The sequence below is a fragment of the Ascidia mentula genome, chromosome 4 (assembly GCF_947561715.1).
Source record: "Ascidia mentula chromosome 4, kaAscMent1.1, whole genome shotgun sequence".
Lineage (NCBI taxonomy): Eukaryota > Metazoa > Chordata > Ascidiacea > Phlebobranchia > Ascidiidae > Ascidia > Ascidia mentula.
The window spans coordinates 7,924,436-7,943,969 of NC_138569.1; the positions used below are offsets into that span (position 1 = coordinate 7,924,436).

The following is a 19,534-nucleotide window of genomic DNA, read 5'->3' on the forward strand; positions in this document are numbered from 1 at the left end:
GCACACAGATTTGCACTTTGTGGTACCTCTCAGTCAATCGTCGATATGTTGAGTACCCCACCAGGTACCAATCAACATAGACGAACCACGTGGAGCGCACTATGGCCAAACAACCGTTTGGGATACGTTATCAGCTGCACACCTTACAGGTCGAAACAGTGTGTACACCTGTCTGCAGCTCTCATTGACTATTATGGCTCGTTTGCGAATATAATATGGTTTAGTATAGTTTTGCATTAACAAGTGAACAAGTGCAACAAACGTATAATGATGTTCATTTAAGCTGCAGTCAGATGGCCGCTGTTTTGACCGATTATGTCTTATTTAGTTGCGTAATAATAAAACAGTTACTGGGAAAGGATGTTCTTGTGGTTAAAGCATATGTGATCGCTAACGTGATACATAAACTTTTTGAAAACACGACAGAGACAAACCGTTAAATAAGCATTGCTGTTTTGTCCACTAACAGCAAAATATATAAGTAATTGAATTTTGAGGGTGGCAAAGACCGCCGAGAAACGCCGACCAAATTAGCTGATTATGCAACACAATTATTCTATTATAGTACCACTTTTTTAATTGAACTTTGGCCGACCAAATTAGCTGTTATTCTGTCATAATACCACTTTTTGCCCGACAGTATAGCGTTACCTACGAGTTCGTGTCATAAATGATTTGATTAATTCGCCACAATCAATCACTAATGTATTTTAGCAATGTAGTTTGTAACTAGAAATGTTGGAATCATCAAATTAAAGTCAACACAAAGGTGAGGTTAAAGTTATGACATCACACCCAAAGTGACGTCATGTAATGTCACTGAGCAAAAAAATAAGCCTTTGGTTAGTGACATCACAGTGACATATTTTTGCATAATGTTAAAACCTTGTCTTGACCTTCGCGGTAACGTAATTTATGGACTCAACTATGTTTAAAACTATTCGATATCGGCTAATATAAGGCGTCTTCTCCTATGAAAACAATGCATTTTCTTGACACGAGCGCTTAGTGTGGTGTTAAATTCGCTGCAGCGAAAAAGGTGTACGATTTTTATTCGCCGCTACTTTGCAGTTTTCTACATTTTTTAGTTGACGTAGAACCGAAAAACTTCGGAAATATGTTTGTTGTAGATGTACCTTTATTTTTACTCAACGTTGCCATGGCCGTATCACATGCACTTTAAAACATATGACCAATGAAAACTGAAAATAGATTTTGACCACCAGGTATCATAGCTAAAAATGAATCTGACATTTTTCTGGTGAAAAAAAAATACAAATAGCGTAGCGAACCCGCTACTGTGTTTGTTTTATTCTCTGAAGAAGCCTAGTCGTTCGTACAGGCGAAACGTCAGAAAATACAATCTTTTTTAGTCAAAAGGTGTATATTTGTTGTTTTTTCACAAGAACGTCATATTCATTTTCCATGTTTACCAATTTAGTTATATTTAAATATTAGGCAAGTGGTGTATTTTGTTATTGAGCAATTTATTTTAACAATCAAAGTCCGGAAGTGGGCAGTAGTGAGCCTTGTTCAAAGTATTCTACAAAACTCCACAAGAATGTTTTCAAAGCCCTGTCGAGACACAAAGACAGTGCTTTAGAAGGACGGTCCGCACTTTTTTCTGGCACGAAAGTTTTATCCGCACAACCAGCCGAACGAATTGAACAATTTAGATTTAAATTTAAAAAAAAAACGTTATGTAGGCTACACACACAGGTAAATAACAACAGAAAGGGTAGAATATTTCTGTCACGAATAGAACATTACCATAGATATTAGCTAAACCCGTTTACTATCTGCTGCAATTTTACAAAATAAATTTTATTTGCTGAATCATAATAATTTTAGTGAATATTGTTCAAGCTTGAAAATCATGGCGAGGGCCTATGAAGGTCGCACGTTCCAGTAGATTAAACATAATTCCCAAGGTTTGCGTAGCCTTTTGGTTGCATGGAACAATGCTTAACACAACAATCATAAGCGAGCCACAACAAGACGTTCCTTAACTATAACCACTATTTGTCACACAATTGTTTTCAGCAACATGTTAGCTATCCGCACAAAATATTTTCATATCTGCACCAGTGCGGATTGTCCTAATGGTTGAAAAGCACTACTGGGATACCAAAACATACATAACTTGAAGTAATCGTTTGAATGAAATCATAAGGGGATAGGCTACACACAATACCCATAATCAAAACACAAAACAACTCACGACACGCAAAATCACGTCTGCGACCACGTTTGCTGCAGCGCTTGTTTTCCGCAGTTTTTCTCAGTGATCATGGGTTGCGCGAATACAGTTTGGGCTTTTTTTGGATTCACACGGCGCTAGGTATGCAAAGTGCCAGTTGAACTGCTTGAGATGGCAATCGTGTAATTGAATTTCAAACTTTTCTTGTTGCAGTTTTTATGTACACAGATCTCCATGTTTAATAGAGGTAAGTGTTTGTGTAAGTCAACTCTGTTAACATCGTGAATTTGATCATGATATGTTTATGCTTATACAACTTATTTAAGGTTAGTTTTTGGCCGGTAAAACACTGAACCTTGCAATGCTGCAAAGGATGACGGGACGGTACAGCGCCAGCATACCGTGAAGCTATTGACTGTGAATCCGGGAGCTGATTTCGCAACGGGCAAGAGTGTGGAGCAGTTTTTAAACTTTTCCACACAATCATCAGCTGATTTTGTCGAGCTTCTTGCGTAACGCGGCGACAAGAGGAAGAGGACCACGCGATGCCCACGAGGCAATCATGCGTTTGGAGCGTGTACCGGCGTCTAGCGCACATGGAAAATTTTACAAAACAGCAGCATGACGAAACACTACGTGAGCTCTGCTTTCGACTTCGTCCCTCCCGCAAATCTATTTGTAACTGGATGTAAGTGTAATGCTAAGTCTTTTCGTCTCCCATTAAATGGTTGATGTGCTGTAATGATAATATAATCACTGCATTCAATTACATTAATTTCGGCTGGCTGTCACGTTAATTGCATGAGAAAGTATGACTGCTCTGGGTGTTTACTAGTATTTTTTATACGTTACGTATTGGAACATAAGTTTCTACACGTCTGCAGAAACAAATTTGCAAAAACAATATTTAAAATAGCGCTTTTAAGCATACGTGAAATGTTATTCACCTAGTTATTTCAGTTACAAGAGTGTTTACAACTAATGTTACTGTTAGCAACGAATTGTTTCTTGTGAATACGTTTTACCGTTGACGCCTAAAGTCGTTTTAATTAACAGTATGCCGAAACTTGCTTTTACACGCAAAAATCAGCTGAGTAGCTCGTGCGCTGGGTAAACAATACAAAGCACGCCGTCGTGACGTAAGCCGCTGTATATAAACCCAGACGACAAGTTGTCTTTCCCACTAGTTTCGCTTACGCAGTTTGTGTGTGTGTCTAAAACTCAGCTGATCCAACTACAAATTTGTTAAAGAATGGATGTCATGACAGCTAATGGATATACAAATGGCTATGTTGCCAATTCTCTGAAATTGGGCGTCCAAAAACCCAAAGTTGCAAAGCCGACTTGCAAAAAAAGTGTCCTAAACTTTAATCCCGGCCCTGCCAAACTTCCAGAATCGGTAAGTTGATGTAGTTAGTTGTCGCATGTTTGAAAATATAAGTCCAGTCTATTTTAGGTCATGCAAAAAGCACAAGAGGAGTTTTTGAACTATAATGGACTTGGAATCAGTGTAATGGGTTAGTAGATGTTGTTTAACTGTCTGGTGGTGTTTTATCCTGATTTATCACTATCAGGTTTGTGTAAAGGTGGTCTTTGTAAAGAAAACCATTGTATGTTGCAGAAATGAGCCATCGATCAGCTGAATTTATGAGCATTGTCAATGAAACCAAGAACAGTCTTACAAGATTATTGTAAGTTGTTATCACCTCAACAATTTGATGTTTCATTACTTAAAATTAAATTTTCTAATCAAACATTTTGCCTTAAACAGAAACATACCAGACAACTACAAAATTATGTTCTTGCAAGGTGGGGCAACTGGGCAGTTTAGTGCACTGCCTTTAAATTTGATTGACAGGTCACCAAACCAGTCAGCTGATTACATAGTGACTGGAACCTGGTCAGCAAAGGCTGTTAAAGAGGTGAGTTTCTATTTCTAAAAAAAATAATAAACGTTTGGCTCATACATTTTTTCATATTTACACAGGCTGAAAAATATGGAAACATCAACGTTGTTCACCCCAAACCTAACAAATATTCAAGTAAGGGTTACGAAGCCAAAAAAGTTAAATAAGTAAGTTATAAATAGTGCTTTACATTTCGCAGAAATTCCTGATGAAACTGAATGGAATCTTGATCCAGAAGCTGCCTATGTGTATTATTGTGACAATGAAACTGCCAACGGCGTTGAATTTTCATTTGTGCCTGAAACTGGAAATGTGCCTTTGATTGCTGATATGTCTTCCAACATTTTGTCAAGGCCATTTGACATCACCAAGGTCTGTATTTATAAAGCTAGTATAAGTAATTCACTAGAATTAAGTTTATTAAAATATTTTTATTTTTGGTTAGTTTGGCGGTATTATTGCTGGTGCCCAGAAAAACATTGGTTGTGCTGGTGTGACATTGGTCATAATCCGTGAAGACCTGATTGGAAAATGCAGAAAGGAATGCCCAGTTGTGTTAGACTATAAAACACAAATTGGTATGAACTCGCTTTATAATACCCCGCCATCATACAGGTAGGTGAATATATAAAATCCTTTACGGCAATTTTGCATACACCATTTTCACAATTATACAGCATTTATCTCATGGGTTTGGTGTTGCAATGGATTGAGGAAAATGGTGGAATGATGGGAATGGCAAAGAAATGTGTTCATAAGTCCCAACTGATCTACACAACCATAGCTAAATCTGATGGCTTCTACAGGTATATAGTCCGATGCCTCCTAGCTAAAGGAACAAAATCACAATTTGTATCGCAATTGTCTGCAGCTGTCTGGTTGAAAGTGGGTCAAGGAGCCGCATGAACGTTACGTTTAGGATTGGCGGCCCAAGTGGTGACGAAGCGCTTGAAAAGGAGTTTGTTGAAGAAGCCAAAAAGGCAAATATGCTCGGCCTGAAAGGACACAGGTGAAACACATTTCCATTATGTCCTTTTCACTACGGTCTGGTTGCAGCAAGTTGAAATAACATGATTTCCTGCTTTAAACTTTAAACACAAATAATTGTTTGCAGATCCGTTGGCGGCATCCGCGTGTCTTTGTACAACGCCGTAGCAGTCGAAGAAGTTCAAACCTTAGTTCGCCTCATGGAGGATTTTCGCAAAGCCAGAGTGCCAACAGCTTAAAGCCTAGATATTACTTTTTACAAATTTTATTTACGTTCATTATTTTGCTTTACACTTTTCTACACTTAGTGTTCCAAAGTCGCCATGTTGTTCATTTCACCACGCCCCCATATGTGCACTGAAAAGAGGCCGAGATAACTCTAATAATAGATACATATGGATTTTTTTCTCAACCGAACCTAAAATAGCGTTTGCGCTATGTGGTTGGGTATTTAGCTTTGAGGAACAACAACTGTGCATTGAAAATGTTTCCGCGTTTAACAGAAGTTTGCGTGCATACGTAGCCCTGAAAAAAATACCGGCATGTTTAATGTAAATAATTAATCGTTTTGCGGTGGCGTTCGGTTTTAGATGTCCCTATCGGCAGCTGTTCTTACACAGACGCTGATTACTTCTGCCTTTTAAGGCTGTTGTTAGAAAATTCTTGATTTTATTCTGCGCACAGACAATAAATTAACTGCAAGTAAATGGTTCGTTTGATTACAAAGAAGTAGGCAAGTACAGTGGTTTGATCTTTAGGCCGTAGATATGCTAAAAAACGAGAATTAATGTCTAACGACAATGGCACCTGCATAGAAAAATTGTCCATTTTAAATTATAACACACAGTAGGTTTTCCTTGTCACCAAAATGTAACAAGGGTATATAGTCTTTGACGCAAGTCCCAACTGCACCACTGACACAGCCCCAGAATAGCGGAAATTGTTCGTGCCAACGATCACCACGCCCGTGACTACAAAGTATGGCGATGACTGTGCTAGTTTCGCGTGATGTAATGTATTATTGCGACTATTCCGAAGTACTTTTGTTTGTCACGTTTTAAAGGGTTCGCTATTAAATCCTACATCTGATTGCGTAAAATATTGCTTAGGAAAATTTCTAGGTGTCTGGCTTCACAACATTATCTTCTAACCAAAGGTATATAGTGGAATCACTAACAGCATTCCTGGTGCTAAGCGAGCGCCCTTTTAGTTGTTATTGCCATGGATTAATCCGTGTTTCTTCATTAATATTTACAGTGCTTCTTAGTTACCTTATTCGCAAGGTTATGTCCCGCTTGCTAAATAGTCTTCAGCTTCAGCTGGTACAGCAACAACCTCATTGAGGAAACAGGCCTAGTGCCAAAAGAGTTCACCATATCAGTGGTGAAATTCTTTATTAGGCACATCTCTAATAAGTGTAAAGCGTGGTAACGTTGATATGAACTCATTGTATAATACCCCGCCATCATGTCTGTTATTTAGAAACCTTTGGGAAATTTGCTGAAGTGTATTTTAAATACTTTCAGCATTTATCTGATAGGTTTGGCGTTACAATTACAAGAGGAAAATCGTGGTTTGATAGGTATGGCAACTAAATGTGTCCATATAAGTCACAACTGTTCTACGCAACCATATAACTAAATTTGATGGCTTCTACAGGTAAATGGTCAAGTATCCCTCAACCCAAGGACAAATTTACAGTATGTAATGTCTGCAGCTGTCTGGTTGAAAATAGGGCACAGAGTCGTATGCATGCTGCCTTTTGGATAGGGGGTCGAAGAAATTTAAACCTTAGTTCGCATCATGGAGGAATCCAGAGTGTCAACAGTGTAGAAGACGAAGCTTTGTATTCACTTTCCTGCACTTAAAGCCTCATTTTATGTTTACCCACGTTACACTATCATGTGTGCAGAAAAATGGAGCGATAATTTCTCGTAATTAGGGTTTTCTCTGAAATGTAACCTCCGAAAAGCAACGAAACTATGCAGTAGTGTTATTTGGCCGTTTAGAAGAAGTTTGTGTACTTTGACGAAAAATCCGACATTTTGAATGTAAGTTTTTCAATAGTTTGCTGTGGCACTTGGTTTTAGATGACCCTATATTCACTGCTATTCTTACACAACCGTTGATCACTTTTGTGGCTGTTGGCTAGAAATCTTGATTTTATTACGTCTCTTTTAATATCAAAGCGTTTTGCAAGTGGTTATTTTATTGTCCATGCGTTTGATGTGTAAATTTAATGTAAAACAGAACTGGTTGAACATGGTGATATGGCAAAGGCAATACAACACGCCTATTTTAAATTGTAAGAGTTTACAGGTCTGTTTTCAGCACTCCGTAAACATTAAATGCCCCGCGGTTTTACGAACTTCCACACGATAAGAAAGGCAGTCTTGCAATTTCCTTTGATGCAAGGTTGAGTATTGCAACCAGGTATTGTCGTTCTGTTGCTGTGAGATCAGGGAAACCCCGCAACTGACGCAAGTCGCAGCTCCTATCCGCAGACTGAAGAAACCACTGCCGCAGGTCCCGAAGCTTGCTGAAAATGTAAGTACACGGCTAATAGCCACGCTTGTAACCACAAGGCATGTTCATGAAGTGTGTAAATTTTGCATCCTATGACTTATTGTTCCAGGAATAGTCCAAAGTATTTTTGTTTGTCACGTTTTTAAGGCTTGTTGTAGAAGCGCGTTTGATCGAGCAGCTCACAAACATTGTAAAATATGTGCGTCCCCACGAAATTGTCGTTCTATTTAGTCCAGCGGCATTTCAAATATTTTGTATACTATCTTACGTGCAAATGTCGTGGGTGTCTCTAGACCACACAAATGCATAGTAGAAATCAATGAGGCGATCCAGCAGTTGATTTGGGATTCCTTTGTTGCATGCTGGAATATCCGATACAGAATGTGGGTAGGTCAAGTGAAGCGGTGCGTGGTAGCAGAATGCAGTGACTGGGTCATTTCCACCCCCATACGATTTCGACAAATTTCGCAAACTGTCTACAAAAAACTGCACCAAAATGCAAGGAGATTAAGTCATTGAAAATAACAAGAAAAGATAAAATAAAGTTTCCTTTAACACTATTTCGAACTAGCCTTGACTGCAGTTAAATATAAGTTAAAAAAACGATTGAAAGTTGAACCAGCGCGCAGCTACACTATGTGCTCAAAAAGTTTTATTGCTGCAACAAAGGTGATTTTTCGTTTGACAGTTGGTCACGTGATAGCCTACACTTCAAAGTTTCCAATTTGCTGACAAAGCAAAACAAGGCTACCAAACAGTATTATTTTACGACCAGGCAAACAATCTTTCACCCGTGGTGAAAACGAGAGCACTTAAGCACACATCCACATTCCCCACATAAACTGCCTAGTCATGCTTATGGTTATGCAACCCACGGCGTGTATGTCCGAAGACTTACGTACCTGGAAGTTAAAACTGGGAAAATTAAAGGAGTCAAGCGCATTGGTCTTATTTCCTGCTTTACAATCTTCAAGCTTTTCAACAACGCAATCCAAAAATTCTTTTACGGTGTTTCTAAAAACAAATTGGCATCATTACTTAACGGTGATTATTCAAAATAAGGCATCATGCAACTCAAGTATGTATAAAATAATACTTTGTTTAGGCATAAAAATGTTCAATACACTATAACCACAAGCTTTTTAATGCTAACTTTATTGCATATGTTGATTTTAATAGTTTACTGTTCTTAATGTCATTCGTATTGGGTTATATATACATAGTATACTGCGCCGACCAAAGTTCATTATAATTTAGGTTAAAGTACTATGTGGCTTTGTGTACAGGCTGTTCAAACGCCGGTCTGTACAAACATATAGCAATGAATTGTGTACTTACATACAACTGTGTGTACCAAGGTACTTTACCGGCCGACGAAACAAGCCTTCACATTGCCACATTGTTTGCAAAGCCTCAATAACTGTGCAGTTTGGCAAAAAAGCTTCATCTTTTACAGACGTTGCTGGCAAATAAGGAAAAACGTGTTTATGTTCAGCTTTGTTTTTCTTCATCATCTTTACATATAGTTGTTAAGAAAACATTCATTTTGGAATCAATGGGGTTAAACTGTCAGAACCAGAATTCTATACTGTCAAACTTTACCTGGTGTCGTGTCTTGACCGAAGAGAGGAGTCTGACGGCCACTCAACTGCGTGTCTTCGTTAAAAACTGAAACAAAGCAGATGTAATGACGTTTACTTCACTATTAGAATCATTTTGTGGGAAATCCCCATAGACATTTAGGAAAATAATTTTTAAAATAGTGGCTTTTGTTTGGTGTGTTGTTGAAATTATTTTTTTGTAATCTCATTTTCTTGTTCCTTTTAACTCACCCAGATCAGTCAGAATGCTCCTGAAAGAGTATTTGATCCTGGCCTCTGGAATGGATGCCCCATCCTTTCTGCGCGAAAAAAAAATAAGTCCTTTTTATCGAGTTATCGGCTTCTTTCTTCATTTACCTGGACAGGAGCATGTAACCCATCAGTACACGTTGTGGAGATCCGTTCAAGCGAACAGAGTTGACAGCGTAACCGTCAGTAAAGTCGAATGCCATCTCAAAAGATTTGCTGTCCACTGAGTTCCAATGCTGCAGACATATGTAGACGCAACTGATATTCTAATAAGCTGGAAACGATCTCACAATATCGGGATGTTACGTCTGCTTTGTATTTTTGTAAGTGGTAAATTCCACAAAAGATTACTCTTTGCAATCAATTGCTCGTTTTTTTGACCACATCGGGATTTGAACCCATGATATACTGGGTACGAATCCTGATCAGGTTTTGTTCTTGGTATATGGGTCGAGTGCGTGATCAATGGTGCCAATCAATTGCTCGTTGTTTTCGAATGTAGTGAATATTGTGTCTTTCTCTCCACCTAGTGGTTATCGTGGCGTAAACCAGCCACCACTTAAAACACTTTGAACATAGCTGCATATCATGCAAGCGTATGGAGGTTTTCCAAGCACTATTTTACCTTCGACTAATATGTTTTTTACTACTTTTTTGATAAGGTAATTCCTGCACGTATCTATATAAGTTTAGCATAAAATCCTCTCGGAAATCCACAATTTAGTAAGTTTAATAGTCAGATCCGAAGTTTCATTGTGCACTTCTAAAATGTCTTACCCTTCTGCTTTCAATCTTGAAGTAAACTTCACAGATGCTTGGTCGGGGCTGTGAATTGAAAACTTGAAAAACCTTGTAATCGCAAGCGAACCCATGCTGTCTGATTCTTCCTTCATATTCAGTTTTCATTCCATCGCCCACTTCTCCTTCGACCTGTTACGAGTAAACTTGGCGATCACAGCTATCAGTTGCAACTGACCATGGTAGAGCGTTGGGCCTGGTTAGCCCAGGGTCGTGAGTTCAAACCCACCAGGAGCTTGATTTTTTAAATCTTGCTCCGACTTGTCAGGGAAAAGTGGCTGATTCAGCTAGGCTGCAATGCCTGGGCTGCCAAGCCTGCAAACCTAATGATCGCGATACAAGGACCTGCGGAGTGGGGCGATCCTGCCAATCATGCCATTGCATGAAATATTACTGTGTTACGAGTAAATGCAGCATCTTGACTTACTGCGACAACCTTCAGTTGTCGTTATTCAGGAAACAGGAGACTGGTTTTAAGGTATCCGTAATATCAAAACACACATACGATTATCTCGAATGTTCCGTTACTTCCTGATGGGTTGCGAATCCACATAAGAGCGAAGAAAGGTTGCGTTGCACAAGTTGTTGCGTCAAAGTTCTCAAAGCTGTCGGACAATAAACTCACTTGTGTACATGATTTAAAACCAATGAGAATCTGCATGTTTTTAGTTTGCGACACATTTATGCCTGATAAGCGTATGGTCTTTTCTATTTTATTACATGTCTGTTTTTAACAATATCACTATTACAAAGTTGGGTTTCGACAGATCGAATTTGAAGAAACTGAAGAATCATTATTAGCAAAATCCGTGTAAATCAAAACATTTTGAAAATGACTGGCCAATCATGGTTGGCCTTTCTACCTGTAATATTTGTCGTATTTGGCGAAACTTAGGATGTTCGTGTCGTCAAAAAAAGAAACCTAAAGTGAAAAAAGTATTTTACCATTTGACATTCGACAACTCCAACTAAAATTGCACACCTGGTTTCCAATGTTGTACATGTCAGCTCCACCGTTAAGAATCGAATCTATTGGTTCCTCTTGGTCGTCGTAGCTGTAACCATGCCAACCGTAAACGTGTCTCTGCGTAATAATCGAGGATGTTGACGCCAACATGTCTTTAATTTTTCTGAGAGGTCCGTTCGCGATCACGCTGCTGGAATCTAAATCGAGGGAAAAGTCAAAAACGGTTGTTAAATATATTCAGTTATGTTATGTTGAGGGAATTTACCTCCGCGATCAACAACTTGTGTTCCATCAACTTCAGGCTCACTGATGTCTACCACTTCCTGGAAGAAATTGATGTTTAAATAATTATTGGGATATCAAACAAACAGTCACACATTTAGTGCTATTCTGCTGCCAGGAATAGTAATTAATAGTAATTGTTCTTCTGGCACTTAAGCTATGATAGTGTTTTTATGTAACCAACGTTTCGTCCACCATCTGGCGAGACTTCTTCGGGGTTATGTCACAACGGCAATGTATTAGGCGTATAAAACACCAAAAACACAAGAAAAAACGAAAGAAAAACACAAGAAAAAGGGAATCGATAACCACACAATTCACGACTGCTCGTTTGTTTATGGCAGTGATTCCCAACCTTTTTGTGGTTGCGTACCACTTGCTGGAGACAAAAATTTCGACGCGTACCACGTAGTTGAGTGTTACAAAGTAACCTAGGGGGACAAACATTTTGAGATTACTTACGATTTTTTAAATTCGAACAATATCCGCGGATTATGGAAATGTGCTCGCGTACCACCTGGAACGTCGTCGCGTATTACTAGTGCTGGTACGCGTGCCACCAGTTGGAAAACACTGGTTTATGGGATATAAGGTTTCTATTACATTCAAGCTGGTATTAACCAGTTGCAAGATTTTGGCTTTTCAGTTATATCCTATTGGTTCGTACCTTGGGTTCTTTGGTACCAACTTCTACCCCTCCCGGATTTATTGGTCCTGTTTGGAAAATACAGAAGAAAAAGGATAAAATAATGCCACCTAAATTTGTTTTCCACACAATTACCAATGCCGTCAGCCAAAACTGTAAGTGCGTTCCTTACTTCAGTTTCCAGAATAATCTTTCCGTCAACCCTATAAAAAAATTACTCTATGTGATTGTAGACTAGCACCTATACGCATACAGTTATACTGTCAGGTATTATTGTGTGATGTCTTACTTAGATAGGAGCATGTAACCAAGGACAATCCGCTGGGGTCTACCCACAACCCTTACGCTGTTTACTATTTCATCCGTTTCATCGGTAAATGAAATGACCTCAAGAAGGTCGGAATCCGTAGAGTTCCACTGCAGTAAACATCAATTTTTTTATCGTTTCATATGCGGCAGATGATTAGATTATTGTACTATACAAGCTACTTTCAGAGTTTCAAATAGAAGTACAAGTGTGCAGTATTAGTTACAATGTAGTGAACATCAATTCGATTCCATACCGGATGATAGCTTAACTGTACAGAGGACACAATTACAAATACTTTTTAACCGGCACTTTATACCATGTGTTTACTACCAATTCTAGACATATATAGCTGCTCACTTGATCAGACCCAACCGTGAAGTAAACTTCACATACGCTCGGGTCATTCGCCGAATGAATATGGTAGACCTCATAAGAAACGATGTATGGCCCGGATGTCAAATTCCTCGAGCTGTAACGCAAAATTCCACCCTCCTGGTCGGCACCCACGTTCCCGTCAACCTGTTCGTAAGACACGTGTTTTATTTTCTACACTGCAAGAACTGGCTTATTGGTTGAACATATACCAAAATTAAAACATACTTCAAATCGTTAAAATGACGTTTGATTTCGCTTGATCTTCCATATAACGCAGTTGTATTTTGCAGACTGGCTAATTTAGAATGGTACTGAATGTTTGATTATTGAGCACAACAAGCGTCTGATCTGTGGTATCAATTGGAATCACACTAAGTTTTTCGTCTCTTTTCGTGTGCGGGGATGTAGCTCAGATGGTAGAGCGCGCGCTTAGCATGCGCGAGGTACCGGGATCGATGCCCGGCATCTCCACAAATTAATTTTGTTTGTTTTGGGGATGGGTGAAAACCATACCTGCAAGGTGAACCTTGCTCTTGAACCATTCTTGTTTTCAATCCACATCAGCGCCACAAATGGATGGATAGCTCTTGTTTGGAACTGGTAGTCGTCGAAACTGTATCATTTGTAATTTTTTACATAAAAACGTCCTGCTTTATACCATACGTAATATCATTTGGAACGAGAAGACTGTCAACAAATATCCGACAGAATACCAAAATGATATTATTTCTGTGAGGAGCCGCAATAATACACAGAATAGTTTGCAACGTAGGTATTGTAACAAAGAAAAAGTCACCGTTTTATAATTAACTAGAGGTTATTTGAAAATAGTAGGCTATAGTGATCAACTTACTAATATACTTTGTCATACAGTGCCCGCGTAAAAAGTCCAACATCCTTTTTAAATCGAACCTGAAATACATAATGACGTATAACGTATTGATTTGGGCATTAAGTTGGGCCACTAACCCGGTTCCCGAAATCAAAAATATCGCTTCCACCGTCCTCTATTACGCTGTCGTTGGTGTCGTACCTGTATGAGAACCACGAAGGTATTTGGGATGTGATGTTGTTTGCCACGTTCTCTACATCCTCCATTAGCATCTCAACCACAAGTTCTTAATATTGTAAGAAAACGTGAATATTTTGATATACACAGATACAAAGAGTCAAATATCCAAGGATGCGAAACTTTCTCTGGGGGCGGTTGCTATACGAAATGTAGTGTGGTGCATTCATGGAGGTTTTGATCGCTACACTCTACAAGACCAATGCAATTCAATGGGACGCAGATAACCATGCAACCGCTATTGTTTGCTACGGCAGCGTTTGTTCGTTTTTTAAAAACCATATTCGAAGGGTAAGATCGCCCTCTACCGGACCCCCCTGGTCTACCTGTAATTATTAATAAGATAATAATATAATATTTCATGAATAGAATTTTGAGCCATATATTCGTCGATTGATGGAAAAAAGATAAGTGTAATATACTGCATCACCTTCCTCAGGCCTAAATGGTTCTGGTTTCGGTGGTGGTTGCGGTCCTGAGACAAAGCATAAATTGAAAGACGCATCGCACGTTTAAAAACTTATGAAATGTATAAAGAATTACTTACTGTTGGGAGAATCGCTAATCGCAATGAACCGCAAAAGTTGGTTCATAACATTTCTGAGTTCCTCGACGCCCACTTCGTTATCATTCCCACTGCAACATATACAGGTTTAGTACTATTGGACGTTTACTTATTACAAGCTATGAGATGTATGTTTATGCATGAAACGTGTTTCGTATACGTTCCTTATACATTTTAGTTATTATAAGGTCGGGATTTCAGCATGATGTGGTTTAAATAGTGCAAAATCAAACAGTACCCAAGTTGGTATTTGGAAAGGAGTGTGTATCCGATCAGGACGTTGGCATAATTTCCCGACACCACAAAAGTGTTTGTGAATTCATAATTCGGTTCGCCAGGGGTATTTAGAACAGTTTCGTTTGGACTCCTTGAGCGCCATTTCTAAGCAAGACACAGAATGAAGTTGCGTCTTCGGCAAATAAAGAAACAAACCATGTACCGTTGGATGTTGAACGATAAAAAACACTTCGCAAATGGATGGGCTCCGGGAGCCGTATAGTTGCGACGTTTTGTAATCGAGCCGAAAGCCGTTGTAAGTTGTTGTGGAATTAATGCTGCTGAACATGGAGTCAAAGGAACTTCCAACGAAAGACAAAACCTGCTTTGTAAACGACGCTAGTATACGTTCGACTTGTACTTTTTCAAAAAAACTAATAACAGTTTGTCAGTGTATACAGTTTTAGGTTAGAATAGTAACACTCGTATTGCCTGGATTGTGCTTTGATTGTTGTCCGGAGCTTCGTCTATCCACCAGAGGGCAGTAAAGGGATATGCAATGGTGGTTGCGAACACTGTTCTACTGGTTCTGAAAAAAAAGCGGGCAATGATGTAACAAAATTATACGTAAATGATTTTTGAAAATAGCTACTTGAAACTTTACCTGTACATGTCATTATATTCCGCGACTCTGTCCGCGTTGCGGTCATCTTCCCAAAATGTCACCTATATGGACAACAAACAAAAAATTAAAAAAAAATTCCTTTGTTTTTATCACTGCCACAGGCAACTCTGTTGGGCTTCAAATCTCAACAATTGCGTTTATTTAACTCCCCCCTTTTTTACTTATCATTTCACCGTACCATTTTGCCGGTTCGCCTTCATTTTACACTAAAAATGATTGTAGTACAATAATCGAACCGTCTGTAGCACGAAATTCTCAACTTTTGCATTGCTCACCTCATTTCCACCATCGAACATACCAAATCGACCGTTTTCGATTGTGGTTGCTGGTTCCACGAAGTCATCGTACTCGTATTTATGAAAGTTTTTGATTAGGCGTGTGATGTTTGACGAATACGCCTCGATGTCCTCCAACGTATTAGCGACGATCTCAATTCCTGAGACAATAATTTAATGAGGTAGATAGTTTCAATGCGAATAATTGAATCAATTACGCGCGAAACACACAAATTATTATGTATATTGACAGTCGCATTGGCGTGAAAAAGATATTGCTTTATCACACAGGCATGACATACACGTGAAACACACAAGTTATCATGCAATACAGCTATGCATTTCTCGAAAAAAAAAAGTAAATTTAATACGGGTCATATTTCCACAAAACAATTTGTCTATTCGATTTTAAACTTTCAAAAACAGTGTATGCTTTTGTTAATCCTTTTATTCTAAGTTTGTATAAAGCAAGTTCGAAAACTTATCTACAAGTCGTTATAACGACGTCTGTTTTAAGTTTGGCAAAAACTTATTGGATATAGGCCATTATCAGCACCTACCTTGTTGTGCGTTTGTTTTCCAAATGAAAATCTTCAGTGCAATAAGGCACAGAAACACTTCTGCAGTCTTAAAATCCATCACCAACTACAAATCCTTGCCACGTTTTGCTGTTATGGTTGTGTTGTTTCGGCGAACGAACTGGCGAGTCGTGGCTAGCCCCGAGCAGGCACAAGCAGTAATTTTTCAATTATATTCTATTAATGACCAAGTGAAGCGTTGTGTCTTGTCATTGTGATCAGGCATTTCAAACCATTGTTTCGCCTTTGGAAGAAGTACGGATTTTCAATACATTTGATGTGTTTTTAATAACAGGGCTTTGTGTCGCAATGTCCGAAAATTACGTTGATTCAAAGTGGACCAATGCATTTTTTTAGATTTACAATCTACAGTATCAACAACGATGCTCTACCTGGAAGTTTAAAATTCACAATTGTACTTACACCATCCTTAATAAAAAACATAGTTTTTCTTCATTGAATATATAGACTATTCAAAAGTATCTTTCACAAATTCTTTAAGTTGCCGTTTTTTGTCGCAATACTATCCTTTATATTATTTCAGTTTGCAGGAAACGTTTCCAAGCATGCAAATAGAGTTAAAGAAAGCGCTGAAATGCAAAAATTACGAGGTTAAAACAAAAAGATCAGTCGGAAAAAAGCAATGGTCTAATTTTATGTTTATATATGCTTATAGGTATACGTCAATATTTAAAATATCCTAGCGTTGGTAGCAACGTGAATTTTATTTAAATCTGCAAACATTTTTTTTTGCCATCTTCAAATTAACCGGGCAGTTTGTGAAACTTTTGTCACAAGCCAAAAGTGCATCTTAAAAATTACCATGACTAATTTGTGTTCTGGGTCGGAAGAAATGTCATCAAATAACTACTTGGGTATGTTAATTTTTTACCGTTTTTCACATATTGTTTTGCTCTTATTTTGCACAACGAATGGGATTTGTTGTTTTCGTCGTGTGTGTATGATCGAATTTAAATATATTTTTTTGCAAATGTGAGTTTGTTTTGTCAACATAAATGCAAACCGTATTGTTAATTTCAGCAAAGCATAATATTCTTTTGTACGTCGAAGATGCAATCTGTCAACTATTGGAATATAAAGATGACAATTCAAAGGTAGTACATGGAAAGTTTTTAGCAGATTAGTAAGCACAGTAAAATTTTGTGTAAGGGTAAGATTTTCTCCAATCATTCATTACTTATTCAAGTTTCAGAAGTGTTCACAAAGGCACCCATATTATGTTTCGTGAATTTGAATTTGTCCGTGCAACATCTCACAACCGTTCTTGTTTTATTCGATCAGTGTGGACTTGTTTTCGACACATCGCGAGCCATGGAGGTAATCACTATAACTGAATTCCATATATCTGTCAGTACACCGTCATTAATTTTCATATTAATCAAATGATGTGTAAAGTGTTTTGATTCAATTCATTTTTTTTTTCAAATGTCTGTTTTATGTAATCTGGTGTGGCATAAATGACAAAATGATTCTGTGATAACTGTATCAAATGTATTTGAAATCATTTTGCCATTGCTCTGCAAGTTGGCATTTATGGCTGATCTGTTTGCACATACTTTGTAGAGCTGCTCAGTGTGAAGGAATATCACTCATTATTATGCTTGCTTTGCCATGACTTTCCACTTGATGTAATCCAAAGAACAGCCAGAATAGTTTTAATGGATGATGCTTTGGATTGTTTGATGTCTTTTGTGGACTTTTTGTATGCATTTCAAATCCAGTTCTATTTTGAAGGTGAAGTATTGTTGATGCTGTGTTTTTTTTTGTACTGGTAATCTAATTTATGTTGATATGTTTAAAGTCAAAATTGTGCTGTTCCTTAGTACACTCACTAGAAAGCACACAATTATGTATGGTTCACAAAAAAAAATATTTTTAGAGTTTGTCAATGCCTGCAAAGAGGCATATGACCATTTGCTTACAGCACAACCCACTGTAGTTGTTCCTTCAATGGAAAGTTGGAATCAAACCAAGACAGCAGTGCCCGAAGCAGGCAATGTTTCAAGGCAAAATGATGGTACAGCAAATTATAAAAATTTACCAGATTTTCAATGACTTTTCCTTCTCCTGTGTAGGAGTAAATAGTCAGACATTTTTTGACTTAATGGAAAAAACATGTGGCAAATTGGGGGAGTTTACCAAGAAACCTTCGCTTCAGCACATCCACAGTGAGCTGACCAAGTTGCCCAGAGTCACTTTCTATGGACTGCTGACTGCTTTGAGCAAAAACGATGACATCAATGCTGAAATAGGTATTTTACACAAACCTCTACATCATGGTAATTTTTCGGTCCCTCTGAGAACCCATCATAGGCATTGAGTCTGGGCATTGCAGACATAACATACATAATAGCCATTGATCATGTGATAAGGCGACTAAAACAGGGGCTGTACTGGAACTGTCAACTGGTCAACTGGGTAAGTTGTCAACCAGTTCTGGCAGTAACAGTTTAAAAAATGTGGAGTATTAAACTTGTTAATCAAGTCAATGCCCACAACGCCAACGATGCGTGCGATGCCTACGATGCGTGCATTGGGTTTTCAGAGACGCCCGTAATTTTTTGATTTACACTATTGCATGACTTTTCATTTTAAGTAGAAACTATACAGTTTCTGTTGCAACTGTTGACTTCTATTACTGCATTTGTTAAATCTCATTTTTCAGGTGCTTTGCCCTGTCATGACTGTATGCTTGACGGTACAGATGCGGACATAATTCTACGATAAACATCGCTATGGGCTGCACACTAGGTAGAGTTGATTTTGTTTGCAAAGAGATCAGAGCTGTAGTTTTAGTTTGTCTTTCTCTCCTATTTTCGCAGATATTTGCAAAGCAACTTCTTCAAGTGCGCACCACGTGGCTAATTTAGGCTTCCCAGACAATGAATTGATCAAAGAAGAGACATCCGCCGAGCGACTGTTGTGGTTCATGAGTGCACTAGGTTTATTTACAGCACATTTCGTTGACGCGAAAAACGACGCAAAATATCGCAACAAAAAATCTTGGTCGACCGGCTCCATATCAATAAAGAGCGACGACATTTCACAATATACACACTGGCGTAAGCACTCTGTGTCGGCCCGTCCAAAGGATGTTATCGGCGGAAAGATTTCCCAAAAAGTACAGTATAAAATATTAAACAAACAAACGAACAAGCAAATTCGTTCTAATGCGTTGTTCTTACAGGGCGCTTGACTGACGCCCAAGATAAAATCGTTTAACCGCTCCATTTAGCAATCGGCTCACCCGTTATATGCATTGATGCGCTTGAAGATT

At 38.4% G+C, this 19,534-nt stretch overlaps 3 protein-coding genes and 1 non-coding gene across 4 annotated transcripts; 3 read left to right on the top strand and 1 right to left on the bottom strand.

The window, feature by feature from the left end:
* Nucleotides 1-2,317: 2,317 nt before the first annotated feature.
* Nucleotides 2,318-5,801, top strand: LOC145897373 (phosphoserine aminotransferase-like). Its single transcript, XM_082985632.1, has 12 exons — nt 2,318-2,447; nt 2,527-2,888; nt 3,452-3,599; nt 3,657-3,717; nt 3,822-3,891; nt 3,972-4,122; nt 4,188-4,242; nt 4,307-4,479; nt 4,553-4,722; nt 4,785-4,913; nt 4,979-5,116; nt 5,222-5,801. Exons 2-12 carry the CDS (start codon nt 2,746-2,748, stop codon nt 5,331-5,333), a joined length of 1,350 nt encoding a protein of 449 aa, XP_082841758.1. The 5' UTR covers nt 2,318-2,447; nt 2,527-2,745; the 3' UTR covers nt 5,334-5,801.
* A 1,654-nt stretch (nt 5,802-7,455) lies between these two features.
* LOC145897986 (uncharacterized) lies at nt 7,456-16,297 on the bottom strand. Its single transcript, XM_082986440.1, has 27 exons — nt 16,219-16,297; nt 15,659-15,819; nt 15,363-15,424; nt 15,191-15,287; nt 14,922-15,080; nt 14,721-14,863; nt 14,465-14,553; nt 14,348-14,392; nt 13,818-13,966; nt 13,702-13,760; nt 13,362-13,461; nt 12,831-12,992; nt 12,453-12,580; nt 12,299-12,366; nt 12,185-12,231; nt 11,501-11,558; nt 11,251-11,432; nt 11,132-11,190; nt 10,774-10,873; nt 10,248-10,400; nt 9,579-9,706; nt 9,453-9,520; nt 9,223-9,288; nt 8,959-9,082; nt 8,523-8,634; nt 7,889-8,106; nt 7,456-7,633 (listed from the first exon to the last, which is right to left on the bottom strand). Exons 1-27 carry the CDS (start codon nt 16,295-16,297, stop codon nt 7,456-7,458), a joined length of 2,994 nt encoding a protein of 997 aa, XP_082842566.1.
* On the top strand, nt 13,247-13,319 carry Trnaa-agc (transfer RNA alanine (anticodon AGC)). The gene has a single exon. It is a non-coding gene; the product is annotated as a tRNA-Ala (tRNA).
* Nucleotides 16,298-16,972: 675 nt separating the features above from the next.
* LOC145897698 (centriolar satellite-associated tubulin polyglutamylase complex regulator 1-like) lies at nt 16,973-19,213 on the top strand. The gene is made up of 8 exons (XM_082986096.1): nt 16,973-17,111; nt 17,278-17,380; nt 17,444-17,574; nt 17,821-17,991; nt 18,137-18,274; nt 18,333-18,509; nt 18,923-19,008; nt 19,080-19,213. The coding sequence occupies exons 1-7, from the start codon at nt 17,060-17,062 to the stop codon at nt 18,982-18,984; spliced, it is 834 nt and encodes a 277-aa protein (XP_082842222.1). The 5' UTR covers nt 16,973-17,059; the 3' UTR covers nt 18,985-19,008; nt 19,080-19,213.
* The last annotated feature ends 321 nt before the right edge of the window (nt 19,214-19,534 follow it).

What these genes read in the sequence shown, in the direction of transcription:
- LOC145897698 (XM_082986096.1), top strand. Translation starts at nt 17,060, where the DNA reads ATGACTAATTTGTGTTCTGGGTCGGAAGAAATGTCATCAAATAACTAC. An exon ending in ACACATCGCGAGCCATGGAG is followed by an intron (nt 17,575 to 17,820) that starts GTAATCACTATA and finishes CATACTTTGTAG; the next exon opens with AGCTGCTCAGTGTGAAGGAA. An exon ending in AATCCAGTTCTATTTTGAAG is followed by an intron (nt 17,992 to 18,136) that starts GTGAAGTATTGT and finishes AAATATTTTTAG; the next exon opens with AGTTTGTCAATGCCTGCAAA.
- LOC145897986 (XM_082986440.1), bottom strand. Translation starts at nt 16,297, where the DNA reads ATGGATTTTAAGACTGCAGAAGTGTTTCTGTGCCTTATTGCACTGAAG. An exon ending in GAGCAAGGTTCACCTTGCAG is followed by an intron (nt 12,993 to 13,361) that starts GTATGGTTTTCA and finishes TCTTACGAACAG; the next exon opens with GTTGACGGGAACGTGGGTGC. An exon ending in TTCCCAGTTTTAACTTCCAG is followed by an intron (nt 8,107 to 8,522) that starts GTACGTAAGTCT and finishes ATTTTGGTGCAG; the next exon opens with TTTTTTGTAGACAGTTTGCG.
- LOC145897373 (XM_082985632.1), top strand. Translation starts at nt 2,746, where the DNA reads ATGCCCACGAGGCAATCATGCGTTTGGAGCGTGTACCGGCGTCTAGCG. An exon ending in AAATCTATTTGTAACTGGAT is followed by an intron (nt 2,889 to 3,451) that starts GTAAGTGTAATG and finishes AATTTGTTAAAG; the next exon opens with AATGGATGTCATGACAGCTA. An exon ending in GGCCATTTGACATCACCAAG is followed by an intron (nt 4,480 to 4,552) that starts GTCTGTATTTAT and finishes ATTTTTGGTTAG; the next exon opens with TTTGGCGGTATTATTGCTGG.